The 25,142-nt window shown below is 38.3% G+C and overlaps 1 protein-coding gene across 1 annotated transcript in view; it reads right to left on the reverse strand.

Moving 5' to 3' along the window:
- THSD7B (thrombospondin type 1 domain containing 7B) overlaps window positions 1-25,142 on the reverse strand; it is a 696,543-nt gene that overhangs the window by 216,021 nt on the left and 455,380 nt on the right. Inside the window, exons 12-13 of the mRNA XM_036422004.2 lie at window positions 14,666-14,860; window positions 9,817-10,080 (exon numbers count right to left, since the gene is read on the reverse strand). Coding sequence (XP_036277897.1) covers window positions 9,817-10,080; window positions 14,666-14,860 — 459 coding nt within the window. The remainder of the gene's footprint in view (window positions 1-9,816; window positions 10,081-14,665; window positions 14,861-25,142) is intronic.

Consider the following 25,142-nt stretch of genomic DNA (forward strand, 5'->3'; position numbering starts at 1 on the left):
TAATGTTTCTGCTTGAGGAGGTTTACAATACACACTGCCTTTTTCAGGAAGATACTTCAATCTAATCCATAGACACAAGTTTATAAGGCCATAGAAATGCCTTGCCCTTGTCCACCTCCAATCACTAACAGAGAAACCCTGACACTATATCTGGACATTATTCTGGATAAGAAAGATAGGTAGATGAAACTGTTTGACTGAGGTCCTGAATTTTTTGTCTCATTGTAATTTAAAAAAAACACTAAAGTATGGTCTGACTCAGAGAGGGGAGATAATCCCAAATGTGGAAGTACCTAAAATAGCACCATATTAGACTGAATATTTCCAATGAGTAGTATTTATTTACCTTTCTATATTGTTACATAGGAATGAGGCTGACTACACAGATGTTTGTTAAAAGAATATATGAATACAAACAGATGAACCGATATTCCCAATGTAGTCCTTCATTAGGTGAGTTCTCAGTCTGAGTGCCTTAAACCCTGTCAACAGCAGGAGACTCTCTTCAAATGAGATCTTATCAGAAAGCCTTTGTCTCTAGGGACCATTCAATAGGTCAAAATTAGAAAATAGAATATAAGAATTAAACAAGATAAAGCTATGACCTGAGACAAGGCGATACCACATACCCTGCAAAAAAAAAACACACACAAAAATGGCCGAAACCAGTTTTGCTCAATGGATAGAGAGTCAGCTTGGGGACTGAAGGGCCCCGGGTTTGATTCCGGTCAAGGGCATGTACCTTGTTTGCGGGCATATCCCCAGTAGGGGGTGTGCAAGAGGCAGCTGGTCGATGTTTCTCTCTCATCGATGTTTCTAGTTCTCCCTTCCTCTCTGTACAAAATCAATAAAATATTTAAAAAAAAATGGTTTCACATATCATTGTTCAAGGAAATAGCTAAAAACAGTTTTTGCTTCCTTCATTACATTTTAGCCTCATAGTTTTCCCAATTATGGTATCAATCATTCACATAAATACCCTCTATGTAGACACCACACATAAAAAGAAATAAAATAACACTAGGTGAATGCTTCTAACACTTGAGTTTTCCATTCATTTTTATTTGCACATCTTTGAAGTTTAGGGTGGGGGGAAGTTAACAAAATTAACATTGTGCTAGGCTGAACCATAGCACCCAAAGATATCCAAATTCTAATCTCTGTAACCTGTGAATGTACCATATATTTCAAAAGAGGCTTTGCAGTTGTGATGCATTTAAGAATATTGAGATGGGAGGACCATCCTGAAGTATCAGCACAGGCTGGGTAACTAAGTGTCTTTATAAGCAGAAGGCAGAGAAAGATTTGGTAGAACTGATACAAATGGAGAAAGACATGAAAACATTGAAGCAAGATGCTATACCACAGGAAGAAGCCAGGAGCCAAGGAGTCTTGCTCTAGAACCTGGAAAAACCCAGGAGAAAGAAAGAAAGAAAGAAAGAAAAAAAAAAAAAGACTCCCCCCTAAAGATTTTAAAGGTAGCATGGCCCTGACTATACCTTGATTTTGATCCAGTGAAACTGACTTTGATTTCTGACCTCAAACAGTGATAGAAAAAAATGTGTTTTAACCCAATAAGTATGTGGTGTTGTTGCAGCAGTCATATATGCATTTGTATATTACAATTCTTTATTCAGAAGCATGGGTTTATACTCTGTATTCTATTATAAAGTATTGAGTATCTATGATGAACTGACACTTTTCTAGGTGTTTGTAAGGATAGAATGATGAGGCAGGCACAGCCCCTCCATTAGGAGCACACACCCCTCTGTGACTGGATAGGCTAGCAATAAAGTTGGCAGGTAAAATATGAGAAGCAATAGGACTGTATCTTGATAAGGGACGTAAACCCGAGATGTTCAGCCCCTAATGGGCTCTAAGGGATGGGCAAAGGCTGGCTGGCAAGGCTGCCTGTAATTTCCCAGAGGAGATAATCTTTCTCATGTAAGTCCAGAAAGGTTACTAGGCACCAACTGCAGAATTAGGTTACAGGGAGAAAACATTAAAGTTACAGCAGAAGTAGAGTAGTCAGGTACAGAAGGCAAAGCTCCATGAGAGTGAGTGGCATATACTGCGATGCAAAATTCAAAGATAGCTGGAGTTCAGCATAGAAAGGAAGAAGGATGAGGCCTTCAGGGGTTGAAAAAGGGTCAAGTCATGAAGGGCTACAAGTCTATGCCAGGAGTCTGGACAGTTGACACTGAGAGTTTAAACCTTAGGTGAGCAATTATCAGATATGCCATTTGGGCAGATTCCTCTCACTGAAACAGGAGGAGAGGATGGCAGGAGGAAGGACTGAGCGAGGATCCTGATGGACAACCACTGCCTTGAATATCAGGAAAAGGCAAGAGAAGTGTGTACTACAGAGAGCCACTGAGATGGAAGACATGGCTAGAGAGAAAAGTCTCTAAAGCAGTAATATGATGGCAATTGTTTTGGCAGCATGCACATTAAATCAAAAATAGAAAAAGCAAAATCTCAACATGAAAAACAAACATTTTTCACCTTGTCAAAATTAAATTTCCTTGCCCCAGAGTAGGCACTATCAATTCCTCCTCAAACGGTGATGTAACACATTTGCAATATCGCAAGAAACAGAAAGGTGTAGATGATTTAGAAAACAGGTCATTTGGGGGGAAAAAATTTTTTTTTGAAATGGCTATTTTTAAAAAATATATTTTATTGATTTTTTACAGAGAAGAAGGGAGAGAGATAGAGAGCTAGAAACGTTGATGAGAGAGAAACATCGACCAGCTGCCTCCTGCACACCCCCTACCTGGGATGTGCCCGCAATCAATATACATGCCCTTCACTGGAATCGAACCTGGAACCCTTCAGTCTTCAGACCAACGCTCTACCACTGAACCAAACCGGTTTCGGCTGAAATGGCTATTTTTTTCCCCCCCAACAAAAGAGGGTGGAATATAATTATTCAGTCCCTTCTATGTGATCGAATGATGAGGACAGCTCACAATAGGTTAACAGAAACCATTCAGTAATTTAAAATTTAACACATGCACAGAAAACAAAGTTTCTAAATGTATTAACCTGTTATCCGAACAAGACGTATAAATACGTCAAACGTAAACAATATCGTGTATGGGTAGGACATATGAATACGTCCTTGAAATATATATTGTGCCCTAAAACAGGCGGGACGTATATTTCCGAAACAACAAAGGTATTAAGTCTTCCATACATATCTCGACATGAATTTAAGACACCGAGGGAATCAGTATAATTTCGCTAGTGAGAGTGGTGAACATGTTCAACAAGAATTGTTTTGGAGTTAACACATGACTTACTGAATAAAGGGTATAGGATTTACTTAGATAATTTCTATAGGTCAATTCATTTGGCTGAACTCTTGTGTCAAAACAATACAAGAACAATGAGGATAAACAGAGTCAGAATCCCCAGTGAAATAAAAACAAAAAAAATTACAGAAAAATGAACATATAGTAAGATTCAAAGAAAAACTTATGGTTTTAAAATGGAAGGATAAAAAAGACGTATTGATGCTCAGTTCTATTCATAATGACAAAAAGACAATGATTGAAAAGAGAGGAAGAAGGCAAGAAAAACCGAATGTTGTCCTGGATTATAACAAGAATATGGTCGGCGTAGATTTGGGAGATGAAGTTATGGTGGCCTACATGGCTGCCCGTAATAGGGTAAAAATTTTTTTCTACAATTGATATGTGCTGCTTCAATGCATAAATTATATACAAAAAAGATAAAGGTCATTTGGATCGATTACACTTTTTGATAGAGTGTGTAGAGAAATTGGTAGATAACAACATAGTGAAAACCCACCCAAAGACATCAACAAGCAGCTGTACATCAAACCATCACGCTTAGTTGAAAGGCATTTTCCAGAACAAATTAAAAGCGATATAGGAAAAACTAAATCCAGGAAATGCCGAGTTTGCTACAAAAAAGGTGTTAGGAAAGAATCTACATATTGGTGTCCAGATTGTAAGGTAGCACTATGTATCAACAATTGTTTTAAAATATATCACACGGAAGTTGAGTTTTGAATTTTTACATCTATATTTTAATTTTTTAAACTCAATATTTCTATTTTATTTGTGTGCTTTTGTTTATTGTTCTGTAATTGTTAACTTTTTAATATTTTTTATTATGTATCGAAATAAAAAATATATATTTTTTGTAATCTTTATAATTGTTTGTAAAATTTATAATTTAATTTGATGTTTCCATTTTTTTGTTGGTATTCTTTTCTATTTGTTTGTAATTTTGTATTTTCCTTTCTGCTTTATATATAAATAAACAAAATATATATATATTTCATAGTCTTTTCATTTATTTTAAGTATAAATAAAAAAAAATAATATGAAATTACATCCTCCGGGCGTGACGTACTGACACATCCTAGTGAAAGAGTACACGCCTTTTTTGTGTTGAGTAATTAAAAAGGGAATTCCCCGGTTAACAGGTTAAGATTAAATTCACATATTTTTGAGTGACTATAAATAAATGAAATTATAGTTTGTCACAGAGATTATTTATGTTATTTAGCTTTGCCTTCTATCTATATCTCCTTACCTATAATAATAAAAGCATAATATGCTAATTAGACCAGATGTCCTTCCAGACAAAGTTGGGGCTGTGAAAGAAGCCTGGTCCTGGGTGTCTGCCAGCCCAGGGAAGCTGGTGCCAGAAGCTGGCAGAAGGCAGGCCTATTCTTGCAGGCATTTCATGCATCAGGCCTCTAATATATAACAAACTAATAAAATTGCTACAACAGAAGTAAGCTGCACATGCTGTTATTTTTTAAAATATTAATGAAGATAATTAATTGCCTATCAAAAGAAGTAATATATTTTCTGGGATCAGATATAAAACTGGTTTTTATAATTTGATAAATTATTCACAGTTATCCCTGGGTCACTTGAAAAATTGCTTTACTGCATTTTCCGTTCTTTCAATATCCTTTCTTGTCCACTTGCAGCAATGCAATTTCATTTCTTCAAATCCCAAACTGTATGTCAACAGCAACATAGAATCCCATATTCTGCAGAGTTTATTTCATAATACACAGCTATTCTACCTAAAAAGCTGTTTAAACACACATATCTCGTCTGATGATTACACTTAAATTAGATCCAGACTTCTTTGCTTTGTCCTATTAGATTCTGCCAATTTCTTTAACCTCATTTCACAAGACTCTCGCCTTACATCCTACATTTGTAAGACTCTCGCCTTACAAACCCCAAGACTTCCTTTGTTATTTTGACCAGAATGGCTTTCCTGACATACATTCTCTCGACATGCTTGCCTACTAACTAAAATTACCTTGAATATACTTTTCACATGATTGCCTGCCTTCTCCTAACTCTTCACATCTCAAATTTGTGTCATTTCAGTGAGGTTTAGGGAAGGTGGAGGTAAATGGGAGGGTGGGGAGAAATTAACCAAAGAACTTATATGCATACTAGAGTCCCGGTGCATGGATTCGTGTACTGGTGAGGTCCCTCAGCCAGGCTTGCAGGGATTGGGCTGAGACCGGCTCTGACATCCTCCTGAGGGATCCCGAATTGTGAGAGGGTGGTTCTTGGGTGATGCACTCCAGGATTGGGCTCCCTCCTCTCTGGTTCTGGGTGCATAACCAGAGAACCATTGCTGCCAAGTGACCACAGCTCAGCAGCTCCTGTGTTGAGCATCTGCCCCCTGGTGATCAGTGCAGGTCATAGCTACTGGCCAGTTAGCGGGTCACTTAGGCTTTTCTATATATATAAATAGACATAACCCATGTACACAGACAATAGTATGATGAAGGTCTGGGGGTACGGGTGGGGTGCAGGGGGTCAATGGGAAAAGAAAGGGGGCATATGTAATACTTTCAATAATAAAGATAAATTTAGGAAAATAAAAACAAAAAATGAACTTTTCTATTCATAGCAGCTTAAGAGCTAGACAAGGCTAGAAATTTCTTCTTATTACATTTCTATTACCCATTAGAAAATAAATGGCACAATTCCCTGATTTACCCATAACTGTATATCCAATTATATAGGGTGTTGGGTCACAGCCCCTCTGCTAGGAGCTGGACCTCTGAGGACACTGGGAATTGGATGAAGACATGAGTAGCCGCAGCAGAAGGGAGAGACTTTGCTGAAGATAGTGAAGCCATTGCTAACAAGGAGCCATCAGACAAAGCAGTCCTTCAAAGTAGCTCCCCACAGCAGCCGCACATGGGCTGGTCAGCAACACATCTTCATACCAACTCAGACAAAGGGGCTTCTTGCCAAACAGTGACATCAGTATCTGGGTTATAGAAAGGTACGCCTGCACAGTGCCTTCAGGGAAACGGCTGTCATTGCCTTTGCTCAGGGGTATGGCAAATGGGCCTTACTCATCTGGTATACATAGGGCAGGGTCCCTACAGAAGGGAGCCAGGTTTCATACAGAGCAGGTTCTCAATGTTTAGGTTTTTACCAAATGAATGAGTAAACCAATAGGCAGGTGCATCAGAATCATGGTGAAATAAAACGTTCCTCTCCTTTCTTTTATAAAGATGAATTAGACTTCTGTTGCCAAACGGAAGGCCTCGAGCACTACAGTAAGAAACCTGAGGGTTTCCAGTTCCTCTGTGCCTCTGAAAACAGGTGCAGGGAGCTGGTGGAGGCTGCAAATTCAAGGCAGTCAGTGAACTGGCCCAACCCCCACTGGCTGCAATCAGGAGAGAAAGAACCTGGAGAGCACAGGACTGGGCAGATACGCAGGGGCAAGAGAATTTTAGAAAGCCCAGCCTGCCTAAAGGGAAGTTCCAGGTTGCATTGGAGTTGGGTAAGGAAGAGGCTGGATACAGAGGAGAGAGAAGTTGCCCAGGTGGGTCCCCCTCCCTAAGGTGACAAGGCAAGAGGTTAGGCTTTTTGCGGTGGCAGTGGTTACCCTTCTGGCAGAGGAGGTAGAGAGCAGTGCCCTTCCCAAGGAGGAGGTAATAACCACAATGAAACATCTAGAATATACTCACAGAACATAAAAAGGCGAGACAACATACCGCCATGAGAGACCACCAATTTACAAAAGCAGGTAGAAACAAAATTAAAAAAAAAAAACAAAAAAAAAACAATGAAGATAAAAATCAACTAGAAGACAATAAGATGACGTAAAAAGTCCTTATATATCTATCACTCTAAATGTAAATAGATTGAATTCACTAATTAAAAGGCAAAGAGTAGCTGACTGGATAAAAACAAGCAATCGAAAAACACAGAAAAATGGAATGCACACAATAATATCTAACTATATCCAGTCTCTAGAAAATTTATTTCATCTCAAAAGAAACCCACAGGCTCCAAGTGAAGGGAAGAAAGAAGATATTCCTGGTAAGTAGAAACCAAAAGAATGTGGATATAGCCATAGCCATACATATTTGTTTAAAAAAAAAAAAAAGACTTCAAATGAAAATTGTAACACAAAGATAAAAACAAAGAAGGTCATCCTTTAATGATAAAAGGATTAGTACATCAAGGAAATATAACAAACATAAACATATATGTAGCCAACAGCAGAACACCTAAATATATGAAGCAAATACTAATAGATCGGAGGGAGAAATAATGTCACAATAATTATAAGGGATTTCAATATCCCACTCTCAGCAATGGATAGATCATTCAAACTGAAAATCAACAAAGAAATGTTAGAATTCAAACAAAATAGACTTGACATAAATAGAACATTCTACCCAATAAATACAGTCTTCTCAACTGCACATAAAGGATTCTCTAGGATAGATCATGATAGGACATAAAACAAATCTTAGCAAATTTAAGAAGATTGAAATCATATCAACTGTTTTCTGACTACAATGGTGTGAAACCAGAATTCAAGAAAAAAGCTAGAAAATCTATGAATATGTAAAAACCAAACAACACTTCTGAACAAGTGAGAAATCAAAAGAAAAAGTTATCTAAAACAAATAAAAATGGAAAAAAGCTTTTCCCTATGATAATTAATAAGATAAGGTTGCTCATTCTCACCACTATTATTTAATATAATATTGGAAGTCTTAGCTAGAGCAATTAGGCAAGACAAATAAAATATATCTTAATAGAAATGGAAGAAGTAAAATTATCATTATTTCAGATGATATGATTTTGTATACAGAAAATCCCAAAGATTGAAAGAAAATACTGTTGTAACTAGTAAAAAAATAAAGTTGCACATCATCAAATCCACCTACAGAAATAAGTTGCATTTTATACAGTAATGGAACATCTAAAAAAATAAATTAAAAAATGATCCCATTCACATATCATCAGAAACAATATCAAGAAATAAACTTAACCAAAAAGTGAAGAAAAAACTACAAGAGTTGCTGAACGAAATTTAAGATGACATAAATAAATGTAAAGCAATCCCTGTTCATGAGTTAATTAATATAGCTAAAATGTCCCTACAATTAAAAGACACCTATCTATCTATCTATCTATCTATCTATTATATTAAAAATATAATCATATATAAGGCTAATATGCAAACGGTCCCCCAACCTGGAGTTCCACCAAGGGGTGTGGCCTGCTGGCCAGCCAAGTGCCCGAGACCCCTCCCCCTAGCTGGCCCCACTCCTGATCATGGGCAGGGCTAGTCTGCCAACTGGCCCTGATGGCCCCAATGGGAACAAATTTGTGCACCAGGCCTTTTAAGCAATATAGCCAACAATATTATGCTATAACCAAACTAGGTAAAAGACTAGAACTTCTTTTATAAAATGGGTCTATTTCCTAGTGATGTATTTGATGTTTCTGGAAGTCAAATCACTAAAAATAATTTTATAAACTAACCTGAGATACAGAAAAATGGCAGCAACAATTAAAAAAATCATTAAACTTTAAATTGCATTCATATATTGATACAGGTATATCTTAAAGACAAGCTAATACATTTACAAAAAAGGCAAACAATCATTTACATGACTTGTATGAAATAATTAAATTCAATTTACTATTCCTGGTATTATTTAAAAAGCTTATTCAAAACATAAGACCTTGATAACAGAGACCAAGAATCAATCATTTCCCCTTTACACCACCCCCGCCTACTATTCAAACACAAATTCTTTCTTTTCAGATCCTCTATAAAATTCCTAACTTGTTTAGTCTCTTAAAAACAGTAGTTACCCTCCCATACACAAATAGAGCAGGAAATTCATAAACTCCATCATAATCATGCCTCAGCCTCATCTATCACCTCTTATCCCAACTGTATTTAATATTCATTCTTTTCTCCATTCACCCATATTTTTCAACTTCTCAGGTTCAAATAAAAAAAGCAACACACACAAACACACACACACACAAAATAAAACAAAACAAACAAACAAAAATCTCCTACCTGATTACCATGTCAGAAAACTCTTCCAGATTACCTAATTTCTTTTTGTTCTTCAGTTCTACTCTACTAATCAATTAAATTAAATTTTAAATGATATTTTGTAAAATCCCTTAGAAATTTAGGATCAAAGCACCAATAAACACCACAGATATATTTATTTGTATTGGGCTTTTGCTTTCTTGGTTAACTAGAGCAACGATGCTCACCACCAGCACATAAGTGGCCAAAGATGAAGTATAGAATGAGGCCAGTAATGGATCCAAAACACATTCAAGATAATCATGAGATATGTGGATTCACATGTCCATATTTTATGAGATGCACTGTGTTATTGACAAAGGAGAACTGAAGCCATTATTAAAGAACAGAGCTACTAATTCTAGACCTTGGACAAACCTCCTGGGCTGTATGTCAATGATCTCATTTCTTACTCCCCATCCATGTCCTTACCAGAGCTACTGCAGTGGGAGGGGTCAACAGGTCTTCCGTTCTTATCAGAGCAGGCTATTGCTTGATAGCGCATGCCCTGTCCGCATTCTTTGCTGTCTCCTTGTACCTGCAGTCCTCGCTGAGGCTCCTTTCTGCTTTCAGGAAGAATGCAATCTGACCAATTTCCAGATGGTTGGGATATAAATACATCACAAGGACACAGTTCTGATTCCACTAGAGGGTACATGTCCACATCCTGGCACTTCTCCTTCTTCCTGCTTTTTCCTGTGCCAATAAGAAACACTGATGTATTAATTTCATATCTGCTGTTTTGTTAAAATTCACTCACAGTATTATATTTAAAAGCTCTTAATAATATTGTCTTAAGTAATATAAAGTCTTTCTATATTATTGAGTTTTTACAGAGAGCAAGATAGAGAGATAGAGAGCTAGAAACATCAATGAGAGAGAGAGACATTGATCAGCTGCCTCCTGCACACCCCACACCGGGTATGTGCCCGCAACCAAGGTACATGCCCTTGATCAGAATCAAACCTGGGACCTTTCAGTCTGAAGGCCGACACTCTATCCACTGAGCCAAACTGGTTTCGGCATAAAGTATTCTTTATTGCCACTCTTTTGTGCATGGAATTAAATTCTAAGACAATGGAAGCAAGTCCCAGAGTAATTGTGAAATTCAAGTTAACTTGACAAAAAAATAAAAAATAAAAATTGTTTGATGTTGGAGAGTGGCACAAGATAAAATGAGAAAACATTTGCTACAGTGGCTCAACAGCTAGAAAATTCATGTCAATGTACTTATTATTTTCCCTACAATATGTTGATAAAAACAGATTGATTACCTTGTCACCATTTTCCTTGAAAGTTTTGGTTGCCAAGGAAACAAACAAGAGGTATAAATATTGACTTCCTTTCCTTTTTTTTTTTTTTCCAAATGCCTTTTTAAAAACAGATTATTTATTTAAGAAATAAAATAATATCCTCCCATACTATGGAGTGAGTCTGGGTGTCACTTAGATGTGATAGACAAAGTGGAATATATTTCGTTTCTCATTACCAGGCTGTTTACAAACACCGGCAGAATCAATAGATTGAAATACATGCTAAAATCATATTGAATAATTTAATCTGAAAAACAAAAAATAAAAACCTATGGCTTCTATAATACTCTGAATTTTTTTACTTAAGGATTCTGAATATGACTTTACCTTACCAAATGAATTTAATGAACATTTTAGTTGTAATTTCAACTTTGAATAATGACAATGTGGAGTCATTTTTCACAGCGCTGAGTACCAGATAACCATGTTTAATGGATTCCAAGTCAGCCTGTAACTTGATTCAAGTTTTCCATCAATACACTTACTCTAGATTCCTAAAAATTTTCCTAGGTCTAATAATTCCACTTTTTGTTTCCTCATTAGTGAGTCATTAGCTAGCCATGGTTGTTTATTAAAAGTGGGCATCTTTATTGATCTATTCCCAGTCCTTATGATTATTTTATTTTTTAATATATTTTTATTGTTGATGGTGTTACAGATATCTCCCATTTTGTTCCCCTTCACCCACTCCTCTCACCCCCTACCTCCCCCTCTCCCCCCAGCTTTTCACTATTCTATTTCCCGTGTCTATGGGCTATGCATATAAGTATGTAAGTTCTTTGGTTTATCTCTTCTTGTCCCCACTTCAAAATACTCGATACAAGCTAATATAGAGACTACTTTCTCCTTATCAAAGAGTTTACATTATACAGAACAATTTAAAGTTGTCACCTAATGAGTGGCTTTCTGGCCTTTCCTGATTTTTTAATTATTTTTAAACTAGAGGCCTAGTGCATGAAATCTGTGTCAGGGTAGGGTCCCTAGGCCTGGCTGGCGATCAGGGCCTATCTATGGGGTAACCAGCAGGGCGAATGGGGCGGTGTGTATGGGGGGGAGGGGTAGCCCTGGCACCTGCCTTAGGTGGCTTTGGACCTGCAGGCAGCTCATGCTTTGAGTGTCTGCCCTCTGGTGGTCAGTGTGCATCATAGCACTGGTCATTCCACTAGTCTTTCTGCTGTTTGGTTGATCTGCATATTAGTCTTTTATTATATGGGATTATTAATTGATTTGGAGAGAGAGAGGCAAGCAACATTGATTTGTTGTTCTACTTATTCATCAGCTGCTTCCCATAAGTACCCTTACCAGGGATTGAACCTATAAACTTGGCATATTGGGACAATGCTCCAACCAACTGAGCAATCCTGCCAGGGCCTTCTCTGATGCTTATTGCCACAATGAACAAGGGTTTTAAGGGTTTTTACAGGAACTGAAATGACCTTGCAAAAGCATCATACACACCACTGTACCTCTGTGAGGATGTATTCATTCACTTTTCCCATTAGAGGTACTTAACTAAGAACACGTTTGAAAAACACAGTTTCTATCATAGCTTAAAATTGTAGTGGTTGAGAGTTGTACAAACAGGTGGTGAATAGCTCCTTCCATCAGCATTTAATTTAACTTTCCCAAGTTGATTATTTTCATCTCTTCTAATTCCACTGTCTTCTCAACACATTTAACCTTGATTTTGGAATCTACCTATTGGTTGGAACCACTTACTCTTGCCAAAGTAATAAAACAAAGCCCTGGAATATCTTTTTGTCCCTTATATTTTTACTACCAAATTACAAGAAGGAAAGCAAAATATATATAAGCAGTATATCACAATCAAAATACGTCTTCAGAAGGTGAACATTTCAATTCACTACTTTTTTTTCCAACAAAAATACTAAATAATTTATTTGATTGGTTTTGCAAAGTTCCTATTTAAGTAAGTTGAGAAGTTATTTTGGTGTAACTTAGATGTTAAGACACACGAATGATCATTCAGCTAGCTAAAAGATTGGCAGTTAATAACTTAGAAAAGAACTTCTAAATACTTTTTAGTGCAAGTAATTTTTAGGAGTTTGCAGAAAAAATGTTCAATATTTACATAAAAATAGATTTTAAATAAATTAAATTCATTAAAGTTTTGAAAATGCACCCCCCCAAAAACAAACAAACAAACAAAAACAACAAAAAACCCTATGTGGGTTGTAAAATGAAAAAAAAAATCCTAGGATTTTCAATATTTTATTTTCTTGGATTACAAATATAAACTATCATTAGCAAACTTCAAGACAAGAAAAAACTGGTCACTAATGAAAATATTCTCCCCCTTTATAGGAGATTCTCATTAACCTCAAAGATATAGGTGAACAGTGAACCAGAATAATGTCTTCTATAATACATCATGATGTAGGAACATGCAAACCAAGTTTCACTGCCCTGTGAATTTGAAACGATTTCTATCATATGCATGTACCTCATTATATTGTTTTATCTTTGGTTTATCTTAGAAACATAAGCAATACTGCTTAAAATCACATATGCAAAGATTTTTATAGAAGAGAAAGCATAACATACAGCATATTTGATGTTTCTATATGTGATCATAAGTTTCACCTATACTTCTGAATGAGATCCTGACTTGAATGCAGAAACACTCTTAAAGGCTCTCACCCATTAAGTAAATCTATTAGAGTGAGTTACATTTAAAACAATCTCATAAGCAATGCATTCCAATAAAGGGATCTTGAAAACAAGAGAATCCGCACTTGGTACTGAGGTCAACACCAATTTTATTATGCCAATGATTATTTTGGCATTTTTCCTTTGGCTTCCATTACCTGAATTAAATTTTCTACATATGGAAATACACATATAGTTCAGAGAAGTTCTGGCATGTATACCTAGACAAGTAGTAAAATGCACTACTGCTCCAGGAATTTGTACATTGCAAGCAAAAAATGCTGCAGAACCTTGATTAAATTAGTAATTGCTTTAATTTCCATTAAATTTCATGGACGCAAACAGAATCAGTAATTAATAACATACCACAAAAGCAGAATCTATGCATGTAACTTGATTTTTACCTCATACTATTAAAGTTTTTAAATGCTCAATTGCTCATGAGGTAATGGCAAAAGAGTATGATATAGGTTAGATATACCTTTGATATTCTTTATAAATTACTTACTGTTTCCAACCTTGCTGAGATCCTGGCACCAGAAACTTAGCCGTTAACTACTCCCGGAAAATTGGTAAATATATTGCCATTTATGACTTACAAGGTGGGGCAAAAGTAGGCTTACAGTTGTTCATACAGAAAGTTATGCCATAATCTACACTAATAAAAGAGAAAGATGCAAATTGACCATACCTTCATGATGCCCAACAGCCAATCAGGAGTATACAATTTAACCCAACAAAGATGGCAGGTTAATTTGCATACACAGGTGCCAAGCAGCGCATCATTGCCCTGGTGATGACGCAGGTGTTCTGCACTGCTCCTGTCGCACTGGAGCTCTGAGCAGGGTGGGAAGGCAGAAAGGTGGCTCTGGGCCAGAGCAAAGGTAGAAAGGCAGCTCTGGCCTGAATGAAGGCGGTGCCGGCAGCCAGGGGAAGGAAGGCCCATTCTTGCACAAAATTTTGTGCATCGGACCTCTAATTAATAAATAATAAAACAAGAATAAACTCCGTTTCATGTACTCACACCTATAACCCTGTTTTTGTCCCACCTTATACAAAGATTATAGAGCTGTATAGAGAATGTCATAGCTACAGAATGGCCCCATTGTTCATTCGCTTCACAAATACTGAGTACTTAGGATGTGCTAAGCAGAGATACAGAGGATAACAAAGGCAGGGAGGGGTGGGAGAGGGGGCGACCTGACACCATTTCCTATCTTTCTGGAGCTTACATTGTCCTTGGGAAGTTCAGGAGTGCAGCACTTTGCTGCAGCTGAGATGTGGAAAGCACATCTTACCTGTGAGCTGCCGCCGTCTGCTTCGGGTTGTTTCACAATTTGTGGAGCAGGACGTAAACTTGGACCAAGCAGTGAAGGTGCAGTCATCTCGACATGGGACCATGCATTCTTGCACAAGGGGAGGCATGCTATTTGCCTGCTTGAGGCATTCGGTCATTTCTGCTGACTGGTTATCATCAGAGATGCAAGAGATAGCTGAAAAAGAATATATGTGTGGATTATTTTGTTGTTTTCAGTAAATTAGTCTGCTGGTGCTTGTTTGATAAAAATAGTAGAATGCTCCAAGGTTTAAAAATTTAGTTGTCACTGTGAACGGAAAAAGTCTTCAACATAGCTATCCTTATTTCTCTCTGAAAATTAAATGTTTATTGTTGCCATGAAGGTATTTGATGATTTAATTGGTTATTAAATAACTCTCAGTGATTTATTATATATTTCCTGCCTCTAAGCATCTGATATTGAGAGATGCCACAAAACTAGGTAAGAGAAACCTGTGAGAGTAATATGCAGACAAAACCACACACACACACTTGTCAGAACTCTTCTTAGGCATTCTTGTCAATTTTCTTGTTTAAATGTCACTTATGGAAGTGGTCCTGTTTTCACTTCACACAGTATTTAAAAAAGAATTTCTGCTGTCAATAAGTAAACTTTTATCTCATTATTAAAATTTCAGAAACAGTTAAAATTTTAATTTTTTTTCAAGTACAGGTATACTCTATTCACATAATTCCCACAACTATCTTATCAATTGCAGATAACACTACAAAGTCTCTCTCACATAGTTTTTAGTTTTTAATTGATTTCAGAGAGGAAGTGAGAGGGATAGAGAGATAGAAACATCGATGAGAGAGAAACATTGATTGCTGCCTTTTGCATGCCTAGTACTGGGCATTGAGCCTGCAATCCAGGCCCATGCCCTAACTGGAAATATAACCATGAGCTTCTGGTTCATAGGTCCATGCTCAACCACTGAGCCCACCAGCTGGGTTTTCACATAGCTTATCTAGACTGCTTCCAGTCATATCATAAAATAACTAAAATAGTTATGAACTCTTGCTTATACTTTGGTTTGATTTTTTTACTGACATTTATTTATGAATGAATGATATGTTTGTGTATCTTTTATTCACCCTGGTTAACTGGGAACTCTCTAAGGATATATCTGTATATTCTCTAGACCAGTGTTTTTTAATGTTGGCATTCTTCATGTTTTAGATTGAGTAATTTCTTGTTGGTACAAGAGTGTTTCTTATGCATTTATCTCAGGTCTCTACCTATTAGATACCAGTAGCACACATACCCTCTCAGCTGTGAAAACCAAACATTACTCCGCACATTGGCAAACAGTGCCCCCAGTTGAAAACTATTCTTCTAAATGATTCCTAACCATGGATGTCTCTGAGCATACAGAAAACCCATGGCATGGCTTCAGAACTGCTCCATAAGCTCCTCTGGGGGAGAAACCCAGGGATATTTTGATCAACCTGTCCACTGACCACCCATATTTGGTGTGGTGCCATTGACATGTATGTCAAAGACTATTTGCTGAGTTCCTGATCACAAAGAAACTATTGAGTATTGAGTATGATCTTTTTTTTTTTTTTTTTTGCAGATCTTTAAAATTTTCCAAGTTACAGGGGATGAATAAACTACAGCTTAGGATCAACGTGGTTAAAACTCTTTATATAAACTATTCCAATGCAGGGTTAATGTACATAGGGGTTCCTTTCAGTTGCCCATTCTTATATTCTGAATTATTTTATTTATTCTGAGCACAACAAAGAACAAGTCCACCTGAATAACATTTTTAAAAAACTTGTAAAAGCTAAACCTATCTAATGCTTTAAGACCAAGGAATTAACTAAGATGACAAGGGATGGATACACATTACTTCCCGATGACAGGCCAGGCTGTTCATTCACTTTGAAAAGTTTTGTTTTTATCCACATCTTGGGAACAGAATTCATCACACAGCAAGACAATATCATCTGCATTTCTTAAATTGGGACTATTACAGCCATTAATGGTGAACACAGCAAAATACTTTCTTAAGTAGTGTACAAGCAAACATTATCTGAATTGTATGTTTAGCTAAACAACTTAGAATCAATTTAGGAGACTTTTATCAGGCAAAGTTAATTTTCCTCTAAAATGGAAATGTACTGAATAATATGAATAACGTTAAATACTCTAAAAAAGCATTGCTACTTTTCCAGTGATAAATTTATGGTATTCAAAACAAATACTAGAAAATAAATGTCCAAAATTTGAATGCTATGATAAATAACATTTCAAGTTTTACAAACTACTTAGAGTAGAACACACTATACTTATATCTATTGGAAGTATTTTGCATTAATAAATGAAAGCATAAAAAATTTTAAGATAGCTATAACATCATGTTGGAATTAACTGACATCATTATCAAATGGCATGACTGCAACTAAAAATCTAAACATCTGGGATTTATATGGACTAAGATACGTTATTTAAGTTTTTATGCTTTCATTTCCTCATCTTCAAAATATGATAAGGACACCTATAACAAAGAGTTGGGAGCACCCTTAACACATTATCTCATACAGACTAAGAGATCAATAAATGCTAAACTTATTATTATCCTTTATATATGTTTTTTAAATTTGTTTTAAATAAATCAGGCTCTTGTTGTCCTACCAAGTATACAGGGACATACTTTTACTCTCCATGCCTCATTTTTTCCTTGGTAATTCTCAGAATCCAAAGGATAAAGGTGAGGAGGAAACCTGATTCTGGCACTATACTATAAATCATTAGTCAGACAACATATAAGATAAACCCTGAACACATCCACTAAAGTAACAGAGCTGCACAGAGCAAATCAGATCCATCACTCCTGCAAAAACTGATGTAGTAAACTAACCTAATGAAGGCACTGGAGGCCTTACATGTCACAGAGTCCATTAAAAATAGTAGCTTAACGTTGAACAACACCCATATTCACCTGAAGAGCGCTGCTCTGTGTTACTAGTGATGATAAGTAACCCGAGCAACTGACACACTACAGGTCATGCAATCCTCAGTTTGGTCTAAGCATTAAGGTTTTCAAATTTCTTCAAATTCAAGATTCTGAATTATTTTTAAGTGTGAAAAGAGTAACTAATAAGATAAAGGTCAGATACAGAAAGGTGGTTATCCGAGCGGAAAGAGGGTAAGGGCAATGTGAAGGAAGGGTTCAACTATGTGGTATCAGAAGGAAACTCGACTTTGGGTGGTGATCACACAATAAAGTCCAGGGATGTTGAACTATAATCTTGTACACCTGGAACTTATCTAATGTTATGAACCAATGTTACCCCAATAAGTGTAGTTAAAAATAGCTAGAAACAAACATTCGAACAAGTTAAATGAAGAATTTTTAATTGGAATGTCCTAGTATAAGATCAATAATTTATTTAATAAATATTTTATGGAGGACTGGGCACTGAAACTTCAAAAAGGGTAGGAAAACACTGAGGCAACAGCAAGCAAGAAGACTGCAGAAGTGGAAAACGGAAAGATAAACACAAAGAAAATATTTAGAGAAAATAAGGATAACTGGTATCCAGATATACAACCCAATTCAGAGCCCCTTACACAGGGCAACTATGGCAAAGGATATTTTTAAAATATTACTTTCCACCCACAATATAGTCCTGCAATTAATATTAAAGGTGTATATACTCCTTAATCCAGAGAACCTCTTTATCAGAGTGCTGATCAAATTGCAGGCCTCGGTGTCAAATGAAACTAATGGTGATTCTTGATTTTTTTTTATTTTTTATTGTTACCTTGGGCAAATTATGTACTAGTAAACTCTTTTAAGACCCAATTCATCCAGACTATGGGGATGATAATAATACCAGCATCATATAATAAAATTTTAATACAGAAATTAATACAGATATACTTCTAGGAGAGAACTGAACACTTAGTATAATACTTTAGTACCTGTGCCCTGAGAGTGACACATTACTATGAAGGTTATTGAAAATGAAATGTAAGAAATGGAAATAAAGAACCCAGCATCACTTAACTTGGTTCTTGAGTGAGAAAACATTTTCCAATATCACCCAAACCTTCTTGACTCCTAAGTATGATGAGAACCTTCTTTGAATTATAATGTTAAAGCCAGCAGCTTCTTCCAAAGACTGCATGGCCCTCCCAAGGACATGGCTATATTTCCAAATGAAGCCCGTGCACTCTGCGCAGTGTCAACAAAAATTAGACTACCGCATAAGCTTGCAACTCCTGGAAAAGCCAGAAACTAAAATCTAAGGCCTGTAGGAAAAGTTTCCCTGAAGTACCAAGATTAAACTCCTTAACAACACTAAGCAAAGAGCTTAATGAGAGGAAAGTGAACATTTGTACAAAAGAGTGCTGGCCAACTTTACATCTTTCCTCCTCACTTACTAGTACTTAGGTGGTCATGGCCAGCAGAAACAAGTACCATGCCCTTCTGTGCTAAAGCTGGATTCACGAGAACTTTAATATCTGAGTAATATTTACGGGCATCTATCAATGCTTTCCTGATCGTGAGAACATTTGGGCTTCACTACTGATCAAAAGAGTAGTTGACATTAATCAGAAAAAAAAAAGAAAAAAAAAGAAAGAAAAAAAACAAAACAAACTTATGCCCTGGGATTAGGAGTGAATCTTGGTAAGGACATATTCTCTCCGTCTATGATGGACTAGACACTAGATTTTGCATATATATCTGGATCCTCATTAACTACACCTTCTGCCCTAATAGACGTTATTGAACACAACCTATTCATCCATCCACTTATTTTGAAATTATATATATATCCATATCTGCACATGTAAATAATTGAGTTTCCAGAAGGCTAGAGCAGTGGCAGTGGCAGTGGAGGCAGGGAGAAAGATAATGGTACCACATTGCTGTTTTCTCAGTAGCATCAGTAGCAATAATCAGTGGCATAGAAGATAACCTGTAAGTAGGTACTTCAGTCTTACTGGAAAGAATGTACAATGTGCAAGCAGGAAAAATAGGCCGCTACTGAGGACTCATCTATCAGACATCTGCCATTTAGTTGAGCTCTGAGTCCTGGGCCTTTCAGATCAGAGCAAACCACTTGTAGGCCACAACCTAGAGAAAATATTTCTCTTTTGGTGCTTTTAAGTATTTAACAAACTGCATTATACTAGATGGAAAGGTCTTCCATTAGGAAAGAGAGAGGCAATTACGTCTGAGTCTTTTCATCATATACTAGTATTTCTACCTGAACTGAACTGCTTAAGAGGAGTGGCTCTTCAGGGATAAATGATATTTATTTATTAAACTAGAAATATTGTCAGGAGGGAAACTGTACTCCCAGGTAAAATTAGTTCAAATAGCTCCAGAACAATCTCATTACCCGGCACTGATGGAAATTTAGCGTATTAAGCTCTGGGCAGAGAGTGTTTAGAGCAGCTGCCTGGGACATCCGGGTATTCTTATTAAGGAATGATGGAGAAGCAGGTGGGTCAGCCAAGCCACTCAGACAAGAGCTGTCACTGGTCAGTGGGTGTGGAGGGTCAGTTGGAACCAGCCCCAAACCTCTGTGAGGCTGGGCATCAAGCTTCCTGTTCATAGTGCCCAGAAATGGACATCACACACACAGAACTGAGTTCAGCCACTTCGTCTTCTTAATTACCAGTCAGGGGAGAAGAGGCACTAATTGCTTTCTCCTGTTATCCGAGTTTCAATCCTAGCAGCATGGAAAAGCACACCTGACACAACATGCACAGTTACCAAAGAATTTAGTAAAAGAAGCAAAACAAGAGTATTGTACAAATTCTCTGTGTCTCATAGTTAATGTTTTAAAAGGAACCGCGGTTTGTGTGGGATGGTTATGCAGCCTACTTAGGCTTCCACGAAAACTAAAAGCAGTATAACTACAAGTAAATGGCTAGTCTCCCCTCCACCCCACCTCCTACACGTCCAAAAATAACCCCACACAACTGAAGGTCTGACAAGCCATTTTACTAATATGTCTGCCTTCTTATCAATTATGATTTGATGAAGAGGGTGGGTGTTGTGGGCCTTGTGATAAGAAGCTATAGTTTCTGCCTGGAAAGACTACATGAGTCCATAGCCTGCCGTTTCACATCTGCCCGCGCTAATCACCTTCCACATCACTCTTCCTAAGTTGCTCCTGATCAGTGTTCAACTCTCATAGTTGACAAGAAAGGGCAGGAACAATTCCTTTCAAGAGGTCATGGTCTTCAGGACATGGAGGTGGCCTGCTAGGAAGAGAGGAGCTCACTGTCCTGCAATTGTGAGCAGTTTTTGTTCAGGACCAGAGCCCGGTTTGCATGCACAACAAGGAGTGGAGGGGGTGGGCACTAACGCCCTGGCTCAGCCCACACCCACACAGTGTGTCCTAAAGTCAGGCCCTGCACCAGCGGCCTGGGACACACAGATGGGAGAACCGGAAATGTCACTTCTCTACAGGCAGGGTCCTGCAAGAGCACAGTGCCAGGCCTCAGACACTGGGCAGTCAGAGGCGCCTTCCTGGGTGACAGGGGGAGGATGAGAGGCATGTATGCAGTGAAGGCAACACGAGCCAGCCATGGGCTTGGCTCACCACCTGCCTGTGCAGAGAACAATGTGACAGCCAGCTTCCTGCCCTGGCCCTGCACACCTGTAGACTCTCCCATTCCCCTTGGCCAAGCCTCTAACATAGGGGTGTCGAACTCAATCAGAGAAGGGGCCAAAATCTAAAATCCAGCCTAAATCGCGGGCCGAATGGTTTACTGAACAGTCATAAACTGTCATTGTGATGGAAACACAGCGGAGTGCAGTGATGACAGCGCAGTTCGGGCCACATTGCAAGGCCTGGCGGGATGGATTTGGCCCGCGGGCCTTGTGTTTGACACATGTGCTCTAACACATAATTGCATGTTTGCATGTGGGTAAAGAGCCAACACACTATGTCGGGCTGCCACTAAATACAGTTGGTGGGTTTTTTCAAGCCCACTGTGGAAGGGGAGGCAGGGCTGTGTACAATGTGCTTGGGGAGGGCTCCCTGTCAGATGTTGGAGGACTCAGATGCTCCGCTGGGGAGCTGCTGGCCGGGTGTGGGCACACCTCGGTCTACTGAGCTTTAATTGCAATTCACGGGAGTTGCTTTATTTATTTTTTTACAAACTGAAAGCAAGGCCCTCCATCAGCAAAATGATTATGAATCGTTTTACCGTGTTGGTCTATTACCAAACCAGCAATATCTTCAAAGTATGCCTTTATCAGGAAAGCCCTATGAGATTTTTTTTAAATGCTAGCATAGTTTGAGGTATTGTTGTTCTCCTATTGCCAGTGTAACAAATTAACAAATCCTAGCAGCTTAAGAGAGCAAACATTTGTTTTCTTATGATTCTGGGAGTCAGAAGTCCAAAAATCAGTATCACCAAGCAAAAAGGTGTTGGCAGGGTTGGCTGCTCCCGGAGGCTCCAGGGAAAACCAGGTACCTTGACCTCTCCAGCACCTTCCTCCAGCTTCCAGGCCAAGCTTGGGTGTGTAGTATCACCTCTTCTCTCCTCCTCGCTGCCTCTCTTCTCTGTTATCACGTGGCCTCCCACCTCCCTCTTTATAAAGGCTGTTCTGATTACATTGGATCCACCTGGATAACTTCCCAACCTCAAGATGCTTAACTTAATCACACCAGCCAAGTCCCCTTTGCCAGTGTTTCCCAACCTTCTCTCATGATGAGAATCACCTGGTGGAGTTGTTAAAACACAGATTCCTGAATCCCAACTAAGAAGTGCTAAACTAGAATTTTTGGGAACATATAGGTAAAATTGTATACCTAACTAGTGCTCTAAGACAGATTTTATATACAGAGCACTAAGTTAGGTATGCAATTTTACCTATATGTATAGGTAAAATTGCATACCTAACTAGTGCTCTAAGACAGATTTTATATACAGAGCACTAAGTTAGGTATGCAATTTTACCTATATGTATAGGTAAAATTGCATACCTAACTAGTGCTCTAAGACAGATTTTATATACAGAGCACTAAGTTAGGTATGCAATTTTACCTATATGTTCCCAAAAATTCTAGTTTAGCACTTCTTAGTTGGGATTCAGGAATCTGTGTTTTAACAACTCCACCAGGTGATTCTCATCATGAGAGAAGGTTGGGAAACACTGCCCTTTGCTATGTAAGGTATGTATTTACCGTTTTGGGGAGTCAGACCTTGGGCATTTGGGGAGCTATGATTGAGTCTACAAGACAAGGGATAGTATGTCTTCCCAGCAGCATTGCTCATCCACTAGGATAAGAATAACCTGCTTCATGCACTCCCCTAACAGGAAGAAAGGCAGATTTGATGCAAGTTTTCCATGATTTCTCCATCCCTGCTCTCACACAGGTTTGGTTTGTTTTCAGGTACTTGATTGTCTGATGACCTGACGCTGCCTGCTTTCCATCAACCACCAGGCTACTTTTAGAACTGCTCCCCTCACACCTGGAAGTCCTTAGGGAAGGCAGACTAGTAGACTGATTTCTTACTCAAGACCAAGCATAATTAAGAGTGTACATTTCAATGAATAAAAGTATATTTCAATGACCAAGCTGGTCGGTCTGAACCATGTAAAATGCAAAGCCACTTTCTCCCTTGCAACTATCCTGCTTCAGTTTTTTAAAACCTCAAATTGGAATGCCAGTTGCAATGTTTCCAACATGCAGAGAAATATTGGAGCTGGAAGGCCATGAGAACAAGTAGAAATAATACAAACTTCTCTATGTGGGAAAAGAAGGCTAACTCTGTGCTTTCCTTCACAGCAAGCTTCCTTTGTTGACTCTCCAATGGGGACGTACTCTGAGTGAAAGCCCTGGGAGCCCTGCCACCATCCACCCCGTGCTCAAAGCCAAGGGCTGGCAGTGTCAGGATGCACATCAATATGGTCACATGGATGCTGCATGGTAGTCCCCCCAGCTAGCCTGAGCCTAGGCACTCTGGCTGCAGAGGAGGGAAAAGGACTGCTCCTATCCCCTCCCTAAGTGGCCAGCACTGGTGTGAGGAGGACCGGGAGCTCTGGCAGCATTGGAGGAACAGGAAAGGTGGCCCCAGCACTGGTATTTTCCTGCACAGAGATGGGGGTCACCCCAGCCCGACTAAGCCAACTTTTCCATTTAAAGAGCCAGGCCCTTCACTTTTGGACTTTAATCATCTCAGCTCAACCAAACAACCCCTCCATGCACCCTAATTCACTCAGCGAATATCCTTGCAATTCCCTTATTCAACAGTTGTAATTAGTAGAGAACACATTTGTACAGGACTTGCTATTAGCCAACGGAGGAGTCTATTTAGAAGTAAAAGCCAGTCATTGCCACACCACCGTGCTTTCATGCTTTCACTCCCCCCTTGGTATTGTCTCTCCCGGTCAGAGCACACTGTTGGGAGCACAGTGTTTGGAAAGTCCCATTCTTCAAAAGCAGCATTTGAGTAAAGGGTGTGTTTATTATTACATGCTGACTGACATGTATGCAACTTTTGAGGGGAACAGCATGAATTAAACATTGTGGAAATTAAATTAAACAATAAAACCCTAATTGCTTGTTAGGGTACTTTAATTGACTCCTAAGTACCATATGTGAAGCTGTGAGGCTGCAGGAGCCCAATTATAAGATTGCTTATGGAAAAATGCAACTCCTTTTGCATGTTGGAAACACATCCCCTAATTATTGTTGCCCTCTCAGAAAAAAAAAATAAAAAAATCAAATAATGAAGAAATGCTTTGTAAGCTAATAATGTATGCTTAGTCCTTAGGTAAACCCAAAGTTCTTTATTTAGGTTCTAATACAAGAGCAGCAAATGCACAGTTAAAAGTTCCATTTGCTTTTTTCCAAGGCCTTTGTTAAGTCCTGAAGCTCTCTGTGTTCACAGCCTAACAAAGCAGAGTACACAGGTATGGTTCTTGGTTTCAAGGTATCTGCCCCCTAACTTAAAATGATTGACAAGAATAAACATTTCAGGGAGGAAAAGAATAAAAAAAGAAAAAGAATAGCAATGCATGTGAGAATCACACAGGGGGGAGAAGAAGAGAGATCTTAAAACTCTGGTTGCTGATCCTATGTATTCAGGAAAGCAATGCTAGGAATTGTGTTCATTACTCAGCAATGGTTGGAAGGCAAGTGATCAGGATCAGCTGTGGATCTTGGGGAATGGGTGATGAACAAGGGACACTCAAGAGATCCAAGCTGCCCTCTTAGTAAAATCAGAAAATAAGGAGGTCCCACACAAGTAGAGTGAGCAGCTTCAAAGACTGAGTGGGAAAGGAGTAATCTGTGGAAATGCTAAATCCAAGAAGAAAAGTAGTAAATTGTCCTTCCCAATGCAGCCTGATAATGATGTTTGTACGAACACAAGTTTTCCTGGAGTAGCTTTACTACTAGTAGATTCTCTGGATCTCCATAAGCCACAATGAAACCACCCAAAATAATATGTA

This window comes from Pipistrellus kuhlii, unplaced genomic scaffold (assembly GCF_014108245.1).
Source record: "Pipistrellus kuhlii isolate mPipKuh1 unplaced genomic scaffold, mPipKuh1.p scaffold_m20_p_7, whole genome shotgun sequence".
Classification (NCBI taxonomy): Eukaryota; Metazoa; Chordata; class Mammalia; order Chiroptera; family Vespertilionidae; genus Pipistrellus; species Pipistrellus kuhlii.